This window comes from Anguilla rostrata, chromosome 3 (assembly GCF_018555375.3).
Source record: "Anguilla rostrata isolate EN2019 chromosome 3, ASM1855537v3, whole genome shotgun sequence".
Classification (NCBI taxonomy): Eukaryota; Metazoa; Chordata; class Actinopteri; order Anguilliformes; family Anguillidae; genus Anguilla; species Anguilla rostrata.
The window spans coordinates 10,249,076-10,269,195 of record NC_057935.1 but is presented as its reverse complement, the minus strand read 5'-3'; the positions used below and the strand labels follow the sequence as shown (position 1 = coordinate 10,269,195).

General features: G+C 40.9%; 2 protein-coding genes across 17 annotated transcripts in view; both read left to right on the top strand.

Moving 5' to 3' along the window:
- Positions 1–20,120, top strand: part of LOC135250075 (protocadherin alpha-C2-like) — a 42,260-nt gene that overhangs the window by 15,497 nt on the left and 6,643 nt on the right. For 2 of the 15 annotated variants that reach the window (XM_064325984.1, XM_064325988.1), the window contains exon 1: positions 8,385–11,757. The exons of 9 other annotated variants lie outside the window; for them this stretch is intronic. In XM_064325984.1, coding sequence (XP_064182054.1) covers positions 9,355–11,757 — 2,403 coding nt within the window. In that variant the 5' untranslated portion in view covers positions 8,385–9,354. 4 more of the 15 variants (XM_064325983.1, XM_064325987.1, XM_064325994.1 and 1 more) reach the window with 3 other exon arrangements.
- LOC135250078 (protocadherin alpha-C2-like) lies at positions 15,866–18,894 on the top strand. Of its 2 annotated transcripts, XM_064325999.1 has the most exons (2): positions 15,866–18,608; positions 18,707–18,894. In XM_064325999.1, exons 1-2 carry the CDS (start codon positions 16,482–16,484, stop codon positions 18,752–18,754), a joined length of 2,175 nt encoding a protein of 724 aa, XP_064182069.1. In that variant the 5' UTR covers positions 15,866–16,481; the 3' UTR covers positions 18,755–18,894. The 2 variants fall into 2 exon arrangements, with proteins under 2 accessions (XP_064182069.1, XP_064182068.1); XM_064325998.1 differs by having other exon boundaries at positions 15,867–18,824.

Genomic DNA, 20,120 nt, shown 5'->3' with positions numbered 1-20,120 from the left:
TAATGACAACGCGCCAATTCCCAAAGTCGTTTTATACCATCCCAGTTATAGAGAACAATGCACCGGGGTCATTGTTAAGTTCGGTCACTGCGTTTGATCCAGATTTCAATGAAAATCAGTATTTAGTTTATTTCATCATAGAAAGAGAAATCGTGAACACGTCAATGTCGATGCTGTTTTCCATCAATCCAGAGAACGGCGATCTTTACGCACTGAAAACTTTTGATTATGAAAGAGAAAAAGAGTTCCTTTTCCACATTGAAGCCAGAGACTCGGGTAATCCTCCACTCAGCAGTAATGTCACTGTGCACATCATTATTCTGGATCAGAATGACAACACCCCACTCATAGTCTCTCCATGGCGGGCGCACGGCTCTGTGGTTGAGGAAGTGATCCCAAGATCCACAGACAAAGGACACCTGATTGCTAAAGTGATCGCAATTGACTCAGACTCTGTGCAGAACTCCCGGGTCACGTATCAGTTTCTACAGGTTCCAGACGCTACTTTATTCAGCCTGGACCAGTACAATGGAGAAATCCGGACAATGAGAATGTTCAGTTACAGAGATCCCCGTCATCAGCGGTTGGTCGTCATTGCGAAAGACAATGGAGATCCTGCTCTCTCTGCCACAGTTACCATCAAGTTATCTACGGTGGAGCATGTCGTTAAAGCATTTTCTGAAACGTCTGAAGTTCCTTTGGAGTATGATATATTTTCAGACTTAAACCTGTATCTCTTGATCGGTTTAGGGTCTGTTTCATTTTTGCTATTGATGACCGTATTGGTGACCATCGTGTTGAAGTGTCAGAAACCGAAGCCAACCAAGGCGACCCCTCCCTGTAGAAACAGCGTCGTTAGCCAGAGGAGCTCGACTGTAGCGGATTCCACCCTGGTGTCCAACGATGCGTACTGGTACAGCTTGTTTTTAGCGGAGACGAGGAAGGGAAAGGTGGTTGTTAGACAGCCTATACCGAAGAGTGGTGGTTACATCGTTTCAAGTATTCCCAGGAGCACTGGCCTTACTGAAACTAGCGAATCAGCAGCTTCTACTCTGCAGGTAAGATGCTTCTTGTTTTACTGTAATTTATTTAAAGGAAACATAGTTATTCACTTAGCTTCGTGTAAACTATTACAACTTAAATTTAAATAACTAAATAGTATTACTGATTTACATCTTTTATTTACTAACTCGATCAACAACTTCGAAGTAATCCAACAGTGATTATTATTAAGAACAGTTCTCGTTGAGTTAGACTCCTTTTTTATTTTTATTGTTAAAGAAATGTCTCGCAGAACCGTTATTGTATTTGGGCAGTCCAGAGACAATTACGTAATTTCATTGTGTTTTGGTTTATATTATACCCTATATAAATGACTGCAGAAGCTATCAGAATAGGCATCATTCCCTGTTATTTCGTCTGTAGCTGCAATATTGTGCTTAAACTACAAATCACATTTTGTTTTCCAGTCCTGTTTTGATCGGATTTAGTGTTTAGTTGTTACCTTAATCGAGATGAACAGACATTTTGGCATTTAAAGTTTTTAAACGCCATATCCCCACATTGAAATCACTGAGTAGCACATAAGGCAAGTGTTTGTTTTCCATTACGTTATCGAATTTACAATTGAGAACTTATTCAGGTTTTTCATTTCTGAACTTATCAGACAACCTATTATATTTCCTTAAATTATATTATATTAATGCTGTTCATTTTTATAATATATAATTTCGTATAGAGTAATTCTACACACAAACTATATTGTCTATGTGTGAAAAAATACAAGACTATACGCTGTGTGTGTGTGTGTGTGTGTGTGATTATAAAACAGAGTGTTTTATCCCTTTGGTCCTATTGGAGCAGGGTTTAAGGTAATCCGAAGTTTTAGAGATGTAACATGAATAATTTCCATTTGCTTACCCACCTCTGCCTGTTACGACCGCTTTCGTGGTGCACTAGAAGCCTGTGATGTATTTTCTGTCATGGGCTAGGCTACACCACTTTTTTAAACATTTCTTTTCAAATACCAAAGCATCTCATTTTTTTGGAATGACAGAAAATCTGGACATCTTGAAGGCTGGGGTTTTTGCCTTTTATCATTAGGTGTGTTTTTACACGCTGTGTCGCTGTTGCCTCATAAATGGTTACAACGTGTCTGCACTTGAAGGGAAGCCATGACAGTTGTGTCGGGACAGAGCTGCGCTACGGTTTCTTCTAAAGCGTTTTTGTCTGCATGATCCTTTAAATCACAATATCACCTTCAGTACTCCAGGACTGCGGCCTGGACATTCACGCGCAGATTTAAGATAGGTCTTACTCTACGGGAACATTTTATGGTTTGATTTTTCATTTTGGAGGACATAACCATATCCCGGATACGATGGCAGCAAGGTATGTCCTGGTTTTCTTTGTGATATTGGCGACATGGACAATTGCCTCGGCAGTCACTCGCTACTCTATCCCTGAAGAAATGGAGGTGGGATCCGTGGTTGCTAATTTAGCTAACGATTTGGGTCTTAGCGCTGGCAATCTAGCTGAACGTAAACTAAAATTGGATATTTTACACAGTAAAAAATATTTCGGATTTAATAAAGAAACGGGAGAACTGTCTGTTTTAGAGAAGATAGACAGGGAATACCTATGCCCCTCAAAGACATCCTCATGTGTTCTTAAAATGGATGTCACTATTGAAAACCCAATACGAATTTTTAATATCGAATTTGAAATCTTAGACATTAATGACCATGCGCCTCATTTTCGAAGAGAAACCATGCATTTGGACATCTCAGAATCTGCTTTAGCAGGAGAAAGATTCTCTTTAAACAATGCGGTCGATGCAGATGTCGGTAGTAACTCCATTAAAACCTACACGCTGAGTGAAAGCGACAGTTTCAGTATTGAGATTCAGACGGGGAGCGACGGCACTAAATACGTTGGATTGGTTTTAAAAAAGGCTTTGGACAGAGAGCAGCAGGCTGTACATAATCTAATACTCACTGCTGTAGACGGCGGAGTCCCTGCGCGATCCGGTACAGCTAGCATCATTGTGCGCGTGTTGGATACGAATGACAACGCCCCTCAGTTTATCCACCAGGTTTATTCGGTTAATATGACGGAAAATTCCCCGATAGGAACACTGTTGTTGAAGCTGAATGCTACAGACTTAGATGAGGGTTCAAACGCAGAGATCGTATATTCTTTTACACTATACACGTCTGAGAAAACGCAGGACATGTTTTCTTTAAATCAAAATACTGGAGAAATTAAGGTGAAAGACGTGGTTGATTTTGAGGAAATAAAAATCCTGGAAATGCATATTCAGGCAAAGGACAATGGACATCAACCGCTGTCCGGACAGTGTACAGTGATGGTATACGTGGAAGATGTGAATGATAACTACCCTGAGATTACTGTTAAGTCCCTTAGAAGCAGAGTGAAGGAGACTGTTCCTGTAGGCACAGTGATAGCCCTCGTTGGTATTGGTGACAGAGATTCTGGGGACAATGGGAAGGTTGACCTCTCTATTAACGAGCAGTTGCCCTTCCTGCTCAACAGGTCATCAGAGAGAGATTACGAACTGGTTGTTTCAGAATCGTTGGACCGTGAGGTAGTTCCGGAGTATAAAATAATTTTAACAGTGACGGACAGAGGGACACCTCCTTTGTCAGATAATGAAACCATCACGTTGGAACTTCTGGATGTTAATGACAACGCGCCGCAATTCCCAAAGTCGTTTTATACCATCCCAGTTATAGAGAACAATGCACCGGGGTCATTGTTGAGTTCGGTCACTGCTTTTGATCCAGATTTCAATGAAAATCAGTATTTAGTTTATTTTATCATAGAAAAGGAAATCGTTAACACATCCATGTCGATGCTGTTTTCCATCAATCCAGAGAACGGCGATCTTTACGCACTGAAAACTTTTGATTATGAAAGAGAGAAAGAGTTTCTTTTCCACATTGAAGCCCGAGACTCGGGTAATCCTCCACTCAGCAGTAATGTCACTGTGCACATCATTATTCTGGACCAGAATGACAACACCCCACTCATAGTCTCTCCATGGCGGGCGCACGGCTTTGTGGTTGAGGAAGTGATCCCAAGATCCACAGACAAAGGGCACCTGATAGCCAAAGTTATCGCCATTGACTCTGACTCTGTGCAGAACTCCCGGGTCACATACCAGTTTCTACAGGTTCCAGACGCCACGTTATTCAGCCTGGACCAGTACAATGGAGAAATCCGGACAATGAGAATGTTCAGTTACAGAGATCCCCGTCATCAGCGGCTGGTCGTCATTGCCAAGGACAATGGAGATCCTGCACTTTCTGCTACAGTTACCATCAAGTTATCTACAGTGGAGCATGTCGTCAAAGCGTTTTCTGAAACGTCAGAAGTTCCTTTGGAGTATGATATATTTTCAGACTTAAACCTGTATCTTTTGATAGGTTTGGGCTCTGTGTCATTTTTGCTATTGATGACAATATTGGTGACCATCGTTCTGAAGTGTCAGAAACCGAAGCCCACCAAGGCGACCCCTCCCTGCAGAAACAGCGTTGTTAGCCAAAGGAGTTCGACTGTAGCAGATTCCACCCTGGTGTCCAACGATGCGTACTGGTACAGCTTGTTTTTAGCGGAGACGAGGAAGGGAAAGGTGGTTGTTAGACAGCCTATACCGAAGAGTGGTGGGTACATCGTTTCCAGTATTCCCAGGAGCACTGGCCTTACTGAAACTAGCGAATCAGCTGCTTCTACTCTGCAGGTAAGATGCCATTTACTTCACTGTAATTTCAAAGGGGGAAAATACTTATTTACTTGCTTTACTGTAAAGTATTACAATTTACATATAAATAAAGCAACTGCATTACTCATTGATCTCGTTTAATTTACAAACTACGAAATTCTCCATAAACCAGTAGTGAATATTGTTAAGGCCAGTTCTTGTTGGATAAGTCTCCTTATTTTTATTTTCAATGTTATAGAATATGTCTTCCAGAACGGTGGCAGTGTTTGGTTAGTACAGAGAATATTAGGTAATTTCATTGTTTTCTGGCTCATATTTTTCTCTATACGGCACATGTTTGTAGAAACTATTAGAACTAGCTACATTCTCTGTGTTCTCGTAGGTAGCAGCAATATTGTACTTACATTGTAAGGCACATTCTGTTTTCTAGCACTGTTTTGATGGGATTTATTGTTCAGTTATTTGATTAATCGAGTAAAACCGACATATTGACATTCGACGTTTTTAAATGCCATTTCCCTGCTTTGAAATCGCTAAGTAGAAGCCGACGTAGGCTGCGGCAAGTGTTGTTTGTTTTCCATTACGTTGTTGGCTTTACAACTGAGAACAAATCATTCAAGTTGTCCATCGCTGTGTGTGTGTGTGTGTGTGTGTGTGTGTGTGCGCGCGCGCGCGTGTATTAAACTATTTTATGGCTTTGGTCCTTGGATCAGGGGTAAGTGTAGTCCGAAGTTTTAGATATAACAACTTATTTCCTTGAGTTTATCTACCTTCGGCTGTCAAACTCGTTTTCATTGTATATTAGAATTATAGGTGACATATTTCAGTCATCGGGCAGGCCACACCATATTCTAGAATATTTATTTCCCAATATAAATACGTCTCATTTTTTTTGGAATGACATATAATCTATACATCTTCATGAAGATTGGAGTTTTTGCCTTTGCGTCTTTATGTGCGTTTTTACACACTGTGTCGCTGTTGCCTCATAAATGGTAGCTGCATATCTGCACTTGAAGGGAAGCCATGACAGTTGTGCCGGGACAAAGTCGCGCTGCGGTTTCTTCTGAAACTGCTCTGTCTATATTATTCTTTATATGCCAATATCTTTGATCCAGGGCTGCTGCCCGAACATTTAACAGGTCTTGCTGCACGGAAACGTTATATGATTTCGTTGTTCCTTTTGGAGGATATATTTCCCAGCTGCAATGATGGCAGTGCATTGCGCAAGGTATGCTTTGGTTTTCTTTGTATTCTCGGCGACTTGGAGAATTGCTTGGGCAGTCACTCGCTATTCTATCCCTGAAGAAATGGAGGAGGGTTCCGTGGTTGCGAATTTACTTGGTGATTTAGGACTTAGCGCTGGCAGTCTAGCTGAGCGTGAGTTGAAATTAGACATTTTACACAGTAAAAAATATTTTGGCTTTAACAAAGACACAGGAGATTTGTCTATTTTAGAAAAAATAGACAGGGAATACCTTTGCCCGTCAAAAACGTCGTCATCTTGTTTTCTTAAAATGGATGTGACTATTGAAAATCCGATAAGAATATTTAATATCGAATTTGAAATTCTAGACATTAATGATCATGCGCCTCGTTTTCGTAGAGAAGCCATGCATTTGGATATATCTGAATCTGCTTTAGTAGGAGAAAGATTCTCTTTAAACAATGCAGTCGATGCAGATGTAGGTCGTAACTCCATTAAAACCTACACGCTAAGTGAGAGCGACACTTTCAATATTGAGATTCAAACGGGGAGCGACGGCACTAAATACGTTGGATTGGTTTTAAAAAAGGCTTTGGACAGAGAGCAGCAGGCTGTACATAACCTAATACTCACTGCTGTAGACGGCGGAGTCCCTGCGCGATCCGGTACAGCTAGCATCATTGTGCGCGTGTTGGATACGAATGACAACGCCCCTCAGTTTATCCACCAGGTTTATTCGTTTAATATGACGGAGAATTCCCCGATAGGAACACTGTTGTTGAAGCTGAATGCTACAGACTTAGATGAGGGCTCAAACGCAGATATCATATATTCTTTTACACTATACACGTCTGAGAAAACGCAGGACATGTTTTCTTTAAATCAAAATACTGGAGAAATTAAGGTGAAAGACGTGGTTGATTTTGAGGAAATAAAAATCCTGGAAATGCATATTCAGGCAAAGGACAATGGCCATCAACCGCTGTCCGGACAGTGCACAGTGATGGTGTATGTGGAAGATGTGAATGATAACTACCCCGAGATCACTGTTAAATCCCTTAGAAGCAGAGTGAAGGAGACCGTTCCTGTAGGCACAGTAATAGCCCTCGTTGGAATTGGTGACAGAGACTCAGGGGACAACGGGAAGGTTGACCTTTCAATAAACGAGCAGTTGCCCTTCTTGCTCAACAGGTCGTCAGAGAGAGATTACGAACTGGTTGTTTCAGAATCGTTGGACCGTGAGGTAGTTCCAGAGTATAAAATAATTTTAACTGTGACAGACAGAGGGACACCTCCTTTGTCAGATAATGAAACGATCACGCTGGAACTTCTGGATGTTAATGACAACGCGCCACAATTCCCAAATTCGTTTTATACCATCCCTGTTATAGAGAACAATGCGCCGGGGTCATTGTTGAGTTCCGTCACTGCTTTTGATCCAGATTTCAATGAAAATCAGTATTTAGTTTATTTTATTATAGAAAAGGAAATCATGAACACGTCAATGTCGATGCTGTTTTCCATCAATCCAGAGAACGGTGATCTTTACGCACTGAAAACTTTTGATTATGAAAGAGAGAAAGAGTTTCTTTTCCACATTGAAGCCAGAGACTCGGGTAATCCTCCACTCAGCAGTAATGTCACTGTGCACATCATTATTCTGGATCAGAATGACAACACCCCACTCATAGTCTCTCCATGGCGGGCGCACGGCTCTGTGGTTGAGGAAGTGATCCCAAGATCCACTGACAAAGGACACCTGATTGCTAAAGTGATCGCAATTGACTCAGACTCTGTGCAGAACTCCCGGGTCACGTATCAGTTTCTACAGGTTCCAGACGCTACTTTATTCAGCCTGGACCAGTACAATGGAGAAATCCGGACAATGAGAATGTTCAGTTACAGAGATCCCCGTCATCAGCGGCTGGTCGTCATTGCCAAGGACAATGGAGATCCTGCTCTCTCTGCTACAGTTACCATCAAGTTATCTACAGTGGAGCATGTCATCAAAGCGTTTTCTGAAACGTCAGAAGTTCCTTTGGAGTATGATATATTTTCAGACTTAAACCTGTATCTTTTGATCGGTTTAGGGTCTGTTTCATTTTTGCTATTGATGACAATATTGGTGACCATCGTTCTGAAGTGTCAGAAACCGAAGGCCACCAAAGCGACCCCTCCCTGCAGAAACAGCGTCGCTAGCCAGAGGAGCTCTACTGTGGCAGATTCCACCCTGGTGTCAAACGATGCGTACTGGTACAGCTTGTTTTTAGCGGAGACGAGGAAGGGAAAGGTGGTGATTAGACAGCCTATACCGAAGAGTGGTGGCTACATCGTTTCCAGTATTCCCAGGAGCACTGGCCTGACAGAAACTAGTGACTCAGCAGCTTCTACCCTACAGGTATGATAGCACTTTACTTTTATCATAACGAATTAATGATTCATTCGCTGCGTGTTACATATGTACAACTGAAATATGTGTATAGCAGCAGAGTTGCTCATGAACTCTGTTTAGTTTACAGACTTCAACATAGTTTTCAATAAATTAACAGCGAATATCGTTTAGTGACATTCTTGTTGATTCAGACTTTTTACATTTCTTTAAATTGTTCAAAAGCAACTTTTGTATTTGAGTAATATAGATAAAATGACGTCACCTAACTGTGCTGGCATATATTTTATCCTATATCACTATGTAAGATTGTTTTCCATTGCGTTACTTACTTCTGAAATCCTTAACATTTTCGATAGTTCTAATTCGTCATTAATACAAGAGATTACTTATTATGCCACTCTTCCTAAAATAATATTTTGTGAAAGTCATACAAATTTTACTTTATATAATTTACTTCTCGATAAATGTCATATTTACGTGAACTGTACGATTTTAGCCTTTCTTCCTAGAGGCAGTGGGTGAGGATGAGCCAAAATGTTGTAGACATTAGTAAAATGATTTACTTTATATAAATCTTCAACTGTCTTACCCATTTCTTTGTGTATTTTAAATTGACGTATTAAAGAACAGGGCACACCATGTTTTTTAAATACAAAATTTCCAACATACACGCACTACATGTTTTTGAAATAGAAATTAAAAATGACATATTTTTGATAACCTGAGTTTTTCACATTTGTATCATTAGACGCATTTTACACACCGTGTCGCTGTTCCCTCAGATATGACAGACTAACAGCTAAGAGGAAGCCATGACAGTTTTCCTCTACTGACATTGGCGCTCTGCGATATCTGCTGAAGCAGCTCTGTCTGCTTGATCCTTTATACCACAATATCACTGTACGCTATTACTGCGACCTGAATGATCACGCGCAAATGGAGCAGATCTTGACGTAAGGAAATATTCACTGTTTTGATTTAGTTTTTTGGAATAAATATTTCCATGCTACAATGGCAATGCATTGCGTTGCGCCGGCGGCAAGGTATGTCTTGGTTTTCTTTGTATTCTATGCGACGTGGAGAATCGCCTCCTCAGTGACTCGCTATTCTATCCCTGAAGAAATGGAGGAGGGATCTGTTGTTGCCAATTTGGCTGGCGATCTGGGTCTTAGCCCTGGAAGTCTAGCTGAACGTAAACTAAAACTAGATATTTTACACAGTAAAAAATACCTAGGCGTTAACAAAGAAACTGGAGAATTGTATGTCGTACAGAAAATAGACAGGGAACAGCTATGTAATATAAAGATATCATCTTGCTTTCTTAAAATGGATGTGACTATCGAAAATCCGGTAAGAATGTTTAATATCGAATTTGAAATTTTAGACATTAATGACCATGCGCCTAGTTTTCGAAGAGAAACCATGCCTTTGGATGTATCTGAATCTGCTTTACCAGGAGAAAGATTCTCTTTAAACAATGCAGTCGACCCAGATGTCGGTAGTAACTCCATTAGAACATACACACTGAGTGAGAGCGACAGTTTTAATATTGAGATTCAGAGGGGGAGCGACGGCACTAAATATGTTGAATTGGTTCTCAATAAGGCTTTGGACAGAGAGCAGCAGGCTGTGCATAATCTAATACTCACTGCTGTAGACGGCGGAGTCCCAGCCCGGTCCGGTACAGCTAGCATCATTGTGCGCGTGTTGGATACGAATGACAACGCCCCTCAGTTTGACCACCAAATTTATACAGTTAATATGACGGAAAATTCCCCAATTGGAACACTGTTGTTGAAGCTAAATGCTACAGACTTAGATGAGGGTTCAAACGCAGAGATATCGTATTCCTTTACGCTGTATACTTCTGAGAAAACACAAGAAATGTTTACTTTAAATCAAAATACTGGAGAAATTAAGGTTAAAGATGTGATTGATTTCGAAGAAATAAAAATTTTGGAGATGCATATTCAGGCAAAGGACAAAGGACATCAACCGCTGTCCGGACAGTGTACAGTGATGGTGTATGTGGAAGATGTGAATGATAACTACCCCGAGATCACTGTTAAATCCATTAGAAGCAGAGTGAAGGAGTCTGTTCCTGTAGGCACAGTAATAGCCCTTGTTGGAATTGGTGACAGAGACTCAGGGGACAACGGGAAGGTTGACCTCTCTATTAGTGAGCAGTTACCTTTTGTGCTCAATAAGTCATCAGAGAGAGATTACGAACTGGTTGTTTCAGAATCGTTGGATCGCGAGATAGTTCCGGAGTATAACATAATTTTAACAGTGACGGACAGAGGGACGCCTCCTTTGTCAGATAACGAAACCATCACGTTGCAACTTCTGGATGTTAATGACAACGCGCCACAATTCCCAAAGTCGTTCTACACCATCCCAGTTATAGAGAACAACGCACCGGGGTCATTGTTGAGTTCGGTCACTGCTTTTGATCCAGATTTCAATGAAAACCAGTATTTAGTTTATTTTATAATAGAAAAGGAAATCATGAACACTTCAATGTCGATGCTGTTTTCCATCAATCCAGAGAACGGTGATCTTTACGCACTAAAAACGTTTGATTACGAGAGAGAAAGAGAGTTCCTTTTCCACATTGAAGCCAGAGACTCGGGTGTCCCTCCACTCAGCAGTAATGTCACAGTCCACATCGTCATTCTGGATCAGAATGACAACACCCCACTCATAGTCTCTCCATGGCGGGCTCACGGCTCTGTGGTTGAAGAAGTGATCCCAAGATCCACTGACAAAGGACACCTGATAGCCAAAGTTATCGCCATTGACTCAGACTCTGTGCAGAACTCCCGGGTCACATATCAGTTTTTACAAGTTCCTGACGCCACTTTATTCAGTCTGGATCAGTACAACGGAGAAATTCGGACAACGAGAATGTTCAGTTACAGAGATCCCCGTCACCAGCGGCTGGTCGTCATTGCCAAGGACAATGGAGATCCGGCTCTTTCTGCTACAGTTACCATCAAACTATCAACGGTGGAGCACGTTGTTAAAGCATTTTCTGAAACGTCTGAAGTTCCTTTGGAGTATGATATCTTTTCAGACTTAAATCTCTATTTGTTAATCGGTTTAGGCTCTGTGTCATTTCTTCTGTTGATGACAATATTGGTGACCATCGTTTTGAAGTGTCAGAAACCGAAGCCCACCAAGGCGACCCCTCCCTGCAGAAACAGCGTCGTTAGCCAGAGGAGCTCTACTGTAGCAGATTCCACCCTGGTGTCCAACGATGCGTACTGGTACAGCTTGTTTTTAGCGGAGACGAGGAAGGGAAAGGTGGTAATTAGACAGCCTATACCTAAGAGTGGTGGTTACATCGTTTCCAGTATTCCCAGGAGCACTGGCCTGACAGAAACTAGCGGTTCAGCAGCTTCTACTCTGCAGGTAAGATAGCTCTTTATTATAATTTCTAACAAGGCTGTAACCATGTATTAACATTTGGTGGACCAAATGTGACTAGGGGTGTGGGTTGGAGTGTGAGGGGGTATTAAGAAAAGATTAAACACATTTTTGGAAGTTTAAAGTGAATTTGAGTGTAAATTAAGAAATGTCCACTGTATGCATTGTAAAAAAAAAAGTTCCTTTGAAAATTGCAGTACCTTGCCAGTACGTTATTCTCAATTATTTGAGTGTTATTACTATAATGTAAAATACAGTAATCATTACTTTACTGCAAGTGCAGAGTATGACACTGTAATAGCTCATTGTAATCAAACAAGATTATTTTATGTGAAATAAATAAAAGGTTTACTCGATTTGCTCATAGCCTATTCATGCATACAAAAGCAAAACAGTAATACATTTGCAAATGAAAGTCCTATCATTCTCTAATGAATTGGGATACCACATGGGGATTCAGGAATGCTGCTGTCTTTTGGACTATTTGTCCGGTCTGACAGCTGATGTGGACCTTTGAGGAACACTTCTTCTGCCCTATCAGCTTTTCAGAAACTTTGATTTTCATCATTGGCCAGTTTTTTTTTTTTGCAGTCAAAACCTTCACTGTGAATGGTTCCACAATGAAAGTAATAGTTCTGTATCCCATGTCTATAAATGGTTGCCCATAATGCATTGCCATTCACAGTAGTTAAGAGTAAAATAATTTCACAGTATGATACTGCACAATATACTGTAATATACTGTGCCATTTACAAAAAATGCTTAGAGTGTATAATAATATTTCAGAACTTCTGTTGACATAAATATATTCTTAATTGGTAAAAGAAAAAAAATATTGAAGAACATTCAGCTGGTAACTATATGATTGTAGTCATATTAACTACAGGTTCAATATTAGGACAGTAAGCATATAATCAACTGGAACATATTGTCTACGACTATATGACTCTGCTATATGAATTCGTATCAGATCCGTTTCTCGGTGATTGGCTTCACTGCCCAACTTGAATCGAACATGTTCTCTGTTGAGGTTCAATTAATATGCTGAATCAGAATATTTTTGTTCAGAAATGTTTTGAGGACAGTCTGTTATTCAGCATTCACAATATGTGTGTACACATTTTAGGTAATTAATGCATTTAAACATGTCATTTTATATAAAGCAATTATGGTGGTTTATATATTGAAATGTATTTATATGTTTACGTATTCATTTAGCCAAAGCTGGCTTCTGACAAAAAAGACCGAAAAAAAAATAGATTTAAAATTAATAGTCGGCATTACTTTTATCTCGGTTTATTACAATTATTATTTAACATAATGAATATTATCAGTGGTTGACTTGAGAATTTGCTTTACTTTTTAATTTAAAAGTGAACCTTACCATATCGTGCGCACAGCGTCGCTGTTGACTCGCAAGACGCATCCTTTAGATGACCATAGAGAAGGCAGGCAGGAAATCAGAAGTGAGAAAGAAGCATTGACGCTGTCCGTGAAAGAACCTTCCTCTACATTTTCTTTTATTTGTTCAATTTTGTGGCCATATTCCTTTCGATCCACTGACAGATAATTGTGGCAGATGTTCACTTTTAAGTGCGTTGAGCATTAATTCGTTTTGTTGGCTGTAGGCTATTTAAGTCCTTACGTTAACAATGGAATCGAAGGTCTCTGTGTCTGCACAGAAAAGGTACGTTTTGTTTTCCATTGTTTTTCCGCTGACTTGGAGTGTAGCATTTTCCGTCACTCGCTACTCCATTCCCGAGGAAATGAAGGTGGGGTCCGTTGTTGCGAACTTGGCCGTTGATTTGGGGCTGGGTGTAGATGCTCTGTCTCAGCGAAAAATGCGCCTTGAAATGTCGACAAGCAAAAAATATCTGGAGGTCAACAAAGACACTTGGGAACTTTACATTATAGATAAGATGGACAGGGAATATCTATGCACGAATAAAATGTCTTGCATCCTTAAAATGGATGTTTTTATCGAAAATCCGTTGAGAATATTTTATATTGAACTGGAAATTACGGACATCAACGACAACGCTCCGGTTTTCCGAAGGGATAAATTACAGTTAGACGTTTCGGAATCGGCGACGCCAGGAGAGAGATTTTCGCTTACAAATGCGGTTGATCCAGATGCTGGTGAGAATTCCATTAGCACTTATGATCTGAATGAGAGCGAACATTTTACTATTGAGATACAAACCGGAAGCGATGGAGCCAAGTATGCAGATTTGGTTTTGAAGAAGGCTTTAGATCGAGAACAGCAGGCAGTACATAATCTAATACTCACTGCCGTAGACGGCGGAGTCCCTGCTCGTTCCGGCACCGCCAGCATCATTGTGCGCGTGCTGGATACGAATGACAACGCCCCTCAGTTTGACCATCAGGTTTATTCGGTTAATATCTCGGAAAACTCCCCAATAGGAACACAGGTATTGAAGCTGAATGCTACGGATCTAGACGAGGGCTCAAACGCAGATATAATATACTCTTTTACATTCTACACTTCTGAGAAAACACAGGAAATGTTCTCCTTAAATCCAAAAACAGGAGAAATACAAGTTAAAGATGTGATTGATTTCGAAGAAATAAAAATTCTGGAGATGCATATTCAGGCGAACGACAATGGGCAACAACCGCTGTCTGGACAGTGTATGGTTATGGTGTTTGTCACTGACGTGAATGACAACTATCCTGAGATCACCATCAAATCTTTCAATAATGTAATTAAAGAGAATGTACCAGTTGGTACAGTAATAGCCCTCGTGAGTGTAAGCGATAGGGATTCTGGGAGTAGTGGAATTGTAGATCTTGCGATAAGCGATCTGTTTCCATTTGCGCTTAATGCTTCGTCTGAAAGCCTTTATCAGTTGACAGTTTCAGAGCTTTTGGATCGAGAAACGACTGCAGAATATGACATCACAGTTATCGCCACAGACCGGGGTACTCCCCCTTTGTCTGATAACAAAACAATAACCGTCGAACTCCTGGATGTTAATGACAACGCACCACAGTTCCCAAAGTCATTCTACACCATCCCTGTTGTAGAAAATAACGCGCCTGGATCACTGCTTGGTTCCCTCACAGCATTTGATCCAGATTTTCACGAAAATCAGTATCTTGTTTATTTCATTATAGAAAAGGAAATTGTAAACACGTCAATGTCGATGCTCTTTTCCATTAATCCAGAGAATGGAGATCTTTACGCACTGAAAACTTTTGACTACGAGAGAGAAAAAGAGTTCCTTTTCCACATTGAAGCCAGAGATTCGGGTGTCCCTACACTCAGCAGTAATGTTACTGTCCACATCATTATTCTGGATCAGAATGACAACACGCCACTCATAGTCTCTCCGTGGCGGGCGCACGGATCTGTGGTTGAGGAAGTGATCCCAAGATCCACCGACAAAGGACACCTGATTGCTAAAGTGATCGCCATTGACTCTGACTCTGTGCAGAACTCCCGAGTCACATACCAGTTTCTACAGGTTCCAGACGCGACTTTATTCAGCCTGGATCAGTACAACGGAGAAATCCGGACAATGAGAATGTTCAGTTACAGAGATCCCCGTCATCAACGGCTGGTCGTCATTGCCAAGGACAATGGAGATCCTGCTCTTTCTGCTACAGTTACCATCAAGTTATCTACGGTGGAACACGTTGTTAAAGCATTTTCCGAGACGTCTGAAATTCCTTTGGAATATGATATATTTTCGGACTTAAACCTATATTTGTTAATCGGTTTGGGCTCCGTTTCATTTCTTCTGTTAATGACAATATTGGTAACCATCGTGCTGAAGTGTCAGAAACCGAAGCCCACCAAAGCGACCCCTCCCTGCAGAAACAGCGTCGTTAGCCAGAGGAGCTCTACTGTAGCAGATTCCACCCTGGTGTCCAACGATGCGTACTGGTACAGCTTGTTTTTAGCGGAGACGAGGAAGGGGAAGGTGGTGGTTAGACAGCCTATACCGAAGAGCGGTGGTTACATCGTTTCCAGTATTCCCAGGAGCACTGGTCTGACAGAGACTAGCGAGTCTGCAGCGTCAACTCTGCAGGTAATAATGTCTACCCATTACATTTTTGACCATTTTAAGTTTTTTGTAAATCCGCCTGATTTTTTCTTGGTTTGTATTTAGATCCGGACAGAGTTAACACAGTGTTTAGATTTCTTGTTTTTTTCTGGCGGGTAATGACAGTCCTTGCTTTTTTCATATTTTATTAAAGGTATATTTGTATTGATGTTGGTTTGCTACGTTATGAGGTCACAGGTTCGATTTCCCGGTAGAACAATGACGTCGTACCCCTGAGCAAGGTACTTAACCTGCATTGCTTCATTATATATCCGGCTGTATAATTTGATACAATGTAAATGCTATGTAAAAAAAAAAAAAAAGTTTTGTAAGTCGCCTTGGATAAGAGCGTCTGCTAAATGCCTGCAGTGTAATGTAATATAATGTAATGTGGGAATTTGCATCCTTCTTAGGACATTTTTGTGCGCACAGTGGCGCTGTTCACCGATTTTAAAAGCTTTCAGATTACCAGGAAATCGAGCAAGCATCCTGCGATCAGTCTCCGCCTTCTCTTATTTTGAAATTTCTTTCGGATTCCCTTCCCAGTAATATTTCCAGAGAGATTGTTTCCCGTATGTCAGTTCGGTTGATCGGTTGATTCACTCGACGTTTCCGTTTTCACCCACATCCGGCCAAATTATGCTTCTTTCCTTCGCAATCAAAAGGTATGTTGCGCTTCTCATCGTTTTTCTAGGCGTATGGAAGGCGACATTCTCGGTCACTCATTATTCTATTCCCGAAGAAATGGAGGAGGGATCTGTTGTCGCAAATTTAGCCACAGACCTGGCTATAAACATCCGTTCTTTGCCTGAACGCGAAATAAGACTTGATATAATCGACAACAAAAAATACCTCGAGGTCAACAAAGATACGGGCGAGCTGTACATTGGAGAGCAGATAGACCGAGAGTCCTTGTGCATAACTAAGACTTCCTGCTTTCTGAAACTGGATGTGATTATACAGAATCCACTACGTATATTTCACATCGAATTGGAAATAACGGATATCAACGACAACGCTCCACATTTTAGACGCGACCGGATACAACTGGACATTTCAGAGTCGGCTACTCCAGGAGAGAGGTTTTCTATTACGAATGCTGTGGATCCTGATGTTGGTTCGAATTCCGTTAAAACATACTCTCTTAGTGAGAGCGATCATTTTAAAATCGAAATTCAGACGGGAAGAGACGGTTCTAAATTTGCAGATCTAATTTTGAAAAAGCCTTTAGACCGAGAGAAGCAGGCTGTACATAATCTGATACTCTCCGCAATAGATGGCGGAGTTCCCGCTCGTTCTGGCACCACCAGCATTACAGTTCAAGTTATGGATACGAATGACAACACCCCCCAGTTTGATCAAGATCTTTATACCGTGAACATAACGGAAAATTCCCCTATAGGGAGTCTAATCATAAAATTGAATGCTACAGACATAGATGAGGGTCCAAATGCAGAAATTGTATATACGTTTACTCGATACACCTCCGAGATGGCGCAAGACGTTTTTTATTTAAATCCTGATAATGGTGAGATAAGAGTTAAAGGGGAAATAGATTATGAAGAAACAAAAGTATTCGAAATTCATGTGGAAGCCAAAGATAGAGGCCACATCCAGTTGTCAACGAACTCTAAATTAATTATTTTTGTTACTGACATGAATGACAATTACCCCACAATTACCATCAAATCGTTTCAGGCTTCTATCAAAGAAAGTGTTGCCTTAGGTACTGTAATTGCTCTAATAAGTGTAAGTGACCGGGACTCTGGCGAGAACGGTCGAATCGAAATTACAATCAACGAACAGTTGCCATTTTCTCTACAGAAGTCGTCAGAAAGTCATTACGATTTGGTTGTCATGGAACCCTTAGATCGTGAGAGAGTCCCAGAGTATGACATCACTTTAACCGTCAGAGACAGGGGATCCCCACCTTTGTCTGATAACAAAACAATCACTTTGGAACTCTTGGACGTTAATGACAACGCGCCCCGGTTTGCAAAATCCTTCTATACCATCCCAGTATTGGAAAACAACTCACCTGGATTACTTCTGAGTTCGGTTACTGCGTTTGACCCAGACTTCCGTGAAAACCAGTATCTAGTTTATTTCATAATTGAAAAGGAAATCGCGAACACATCAATGTCCATGCTCTTTTCCATTAACCCAGAGAATGGAGATCTTTACGCACTAAAAACGTTTGACTACGAGAGAGAAAAAGAGTTCCTTTTCCACATTGAAGCCAGAGATTCGGGTGTCCCTCCACTCAGCAGTAATGTCACTGTGCACATCGTTATTCTCGATCAGAATGACAACACCCCACTCATAGTGTCTCCATGGCGGGCGCACGGCTCTGTGGTTGAGGAAGTGATCCCAAGATCCACAGACAAAGGGCACTTGATAGCCAAAGTTATCGCCATTGATTCTGACTCTGTGCAGAACTCCCGGGTCACATACCAGTTTCTACAGGTTCCAGACGCGACTTTATTCAGCCTGGACCAGTACAATGGAGAAATCCGGACAATGAGAATGTTCAGTCACAGAGATCCCCATCATCAACGACTGGTCGTCATTGCCAAGGACAATGGAGATCCGGCACGTTCTGCTACAGTTACCATTACATTATCAACGGTGGAGCACGTCGTTAAGGCCTTTTCTGAAACTTCCGAAATTCCTTTGGAATATGATACCTTTTCATACTTAAATCTGTACTTGTTGATTGGTTTGGGATCTGTGTCATTTCTGTTATTGATGACCATATTGATAACCGTCGTGCTGAAGTGTCAGAAGCCTAAACCCACCAAGCCTAAACCCGACCCCTCCCTGCCGAAACAGCGTAGTTAGCCAGAGGAGCTCTACTGTAGCAGATTCCATTCTGGTGTCCAACGAGGCGTTCTGGTACAGATTGTTTTTAGCGGAGACAAGGGAAGGAAAAATGGTGATTAGACAGCCTATACCGAAGAGTGGTGGTTACATCGTTTCCAAACTTAATTTTATCTTGGACTTGCAAATGGAAGTAAGCAGTAGTTTGTTTTTCATTGTGTATTGCTGTTATTCTTTTAATTAATTCTTATTAATTTCTAAAACTGAGATTATGAAGTATTATGTTTTTCAAATGTTGGTCACACCCTACTCTCCTTTTCATAGCTTGTGGACAGGGGATTTCCGGTTTGTGATATTATTGCTAAGGGTTAATAGGGCTAAGCATTGTATGCCAGTTTGTCTATTATTATTATTCTGTATTTTTGCATGGGCAGATAGAATGCTCTTTGATTACTCCCCCTTTCAAACAGTACTGTCTTGGTGAACAGTTCAAAATTTCAAGTCAAATATATTCTTGAAATACTATATTGAAAATACCTCAGTTTCAGTATTGATTATTAATTACCCAAGCCCCCCAGAATACCATTAATATTTCTCCCTCTGGCAGAACACACAGTGTCCCTTATTTTCCCCTGTTGTAATCTTGTACATACATGACAGGTCAATTCTGACACACACACACACACACGCACTTTAAACTTTGTCAAGTTTCCGAAATTTAAAGAAAAAAATGCCTTGTCAGATTACATAGGGGTGACACTATGGGGGTGACATAGCTCAGGAGGTTCGATCCCCTGCCCTGGGTGTGTCAAAGTGTCCCTGAGCAAGACACCTAACCCCTAATTGCTCCCTACGAGCTGATTGGTACCTTGCATGGCAGCCTTTCACCGTTGGTGTGTGAGTGTGTGAATGGGTAAATGAGAGGCATCAATTGCTTTGAATAAATGCAGTCAATTTACCATTTACTATGTGGTTCAGTCCATAACTCTCAGACCCATAACTTTCAGGCCTCTTGTGTGGCTGTGGGCTCATTGCCTTACCATGTTACTCTATGTCCAGTGGTTCCATATCTGTATGAAACCCCTTTTCTCCCATTTGAATTAAGTGGGGAAAAAATACAATACAAAAGGAAGGTGGGCTGTTCAACCTCCTTTTAAAATAAAAAAACATAATTGGAAATAATGGGAATAATTGGACAGAATGGGAAATAAATGTTTTAATCTCTCTATATATGGACAAACAGGAGCATGTTTTTAATTTTTCTCTTGCATCTATCGCAAGGCTCTTTTATTACCTTGTAATCAGGGGTTAAATTGGGATTTGGGAAGTGGGTGGACCGTGAGATCTGGTGGGAGGTGGGTGAAAAAAGATACAAACCAATCTCAGCTCAAAATAGTTGTATCTTTAATGTATTGTGTACATAATTGTAATAAGGAAAACAATGTTTTAAAAAGAATG